The sequence below is a fragment of the Myotis davidii genome, unplaced genomic scaffold (genome assembly GCF_000327345.1).
Source record: "Myotis davidii unplaced genomic scaffold, ASM32734v1 scaffold1181, whole genome shotgun sequence".
Lineage (NCBI taxonomy): Eukaryota > Metazoa > Chordata > Mammalia > Chiroptera > Vespertilionidae > Myotis > Myotis davidii.
Window position 1 is genome coordinate 50,767 of NW_006291190.1, and position 1,068 is coordinate 51,834.

At 32.7% G+C, this 1,068-nt stretch overlaps 1 protein-coding gene across 5 annotated transcripts in view; it reads left to right on the forward strand.

The window, feature by feature from the left end:
* Positions 1 to 1,068, forward strand: part of RRM1 (ribonucleotide reductase catalytic subunit M1) — a 67,041-nt gene that overhangs the window by 45,591 nt on the left and 20,382 nt on the right. For all 5 annotated transcript variants that reach the window (XM_006764320.2, XM_015564337.1, XM_015564339.1 and 2 more), the window contains 2 exons: positions 195 to 274; positions 948 to 1,068. The exon at positions 948 to 1,068 is cut by the window's right edge and continues 90 nt beyond it. In XM_006764320.2, the coding sequence (XP_006764383.1) occupies positions 195 to 274; positions 948 to 1,068 (201 nt within the window). The remainder of the gene's footprint in view (positions 1 to 194; positions 275 to 947) is intronic.

Below are 1,068 nucleotides of genomic sequence, written 5' to 3' on the forward strand. Positions count from 1 at the left end.
TGTCTGACGTATATGCTTAAAATTGTATACAAACAAGCAGAACTAGATATTTGCACCTGAGCCTAAAGTGATTATTTCTATAGCAGATTTCCCAGTCTATGGAAGACACCCTATGCATTATAGTGTTTCTAATGGACTATGTATGGTTGCTTATTTGAAGTTTCTCATGTGTGATACTGTTCTTCCCATTGTAGGACTGGTCTTTAATGTGTCCAAATGAGTGTCCTGGTCTGGATGAGGTTTGGGGAGAAGAATTTGAGAAGCTATATGAAAGGTATGGGAAAAATATGAAAGTAATAATGTTTTACATGTTTTTCTCTAATTTGGGGATCCACATTTCAAAACAATACCAATCATTAGCCAGTTTCTAGGAATATTTGGAAGCATCTAGGAGAGAATATGACTAGTAATTTTATTTTGGTCAGCTTTACTTATTGAATCTTTACCAAAATTTTGGTTTCTGTTTTCTTTCTTAAAACTTTGGGATATCTAATATTTGCTTGAGTTTTTTGATGCTTTTAAAAATGAAGGCAGTGAGTTAGCAGGGTTATTATTTTGCTTTGTCATATAGTACATTTGATAAATTTATATTGCATACAGGAATCAAAATCAACTAGGACAGTACATGTCATTAACTAATAGCACAATGGTACTACTTTAGCACAAAAGCACAATTTGACTTATTTTAGGTTTTTTTCTTTTTATTCTGGAAGGTGGTGTTGATTTAGTGGGTTTGGGTTGTATTTGAAGAGAATTAAAATTGCCTGGCTTTCTTCACTGGCTCTAGTGAGAGTACAATAAATGTCATATTCCTTATTTTTTCCTTAGCTAAGTTTAGTAAAAAAATTTGCGTTTTTACAATATTATATTTCAGTGCTTTTCTTCATGTTATCTGTAATAAATGTTTTCTTAGGGACTATTAAAATAATATTAGCTTTGTCTTTCAGTTATGAGAAACAGGGTCGTGTTCGCAAAGTTGTAAAAGCTCAACAGCTTTGGTATGCGATTATTGAGTCTCAGACAGAGACAGGTACCCCATACATGCTTTACAAAGATTCCTGTACTGTA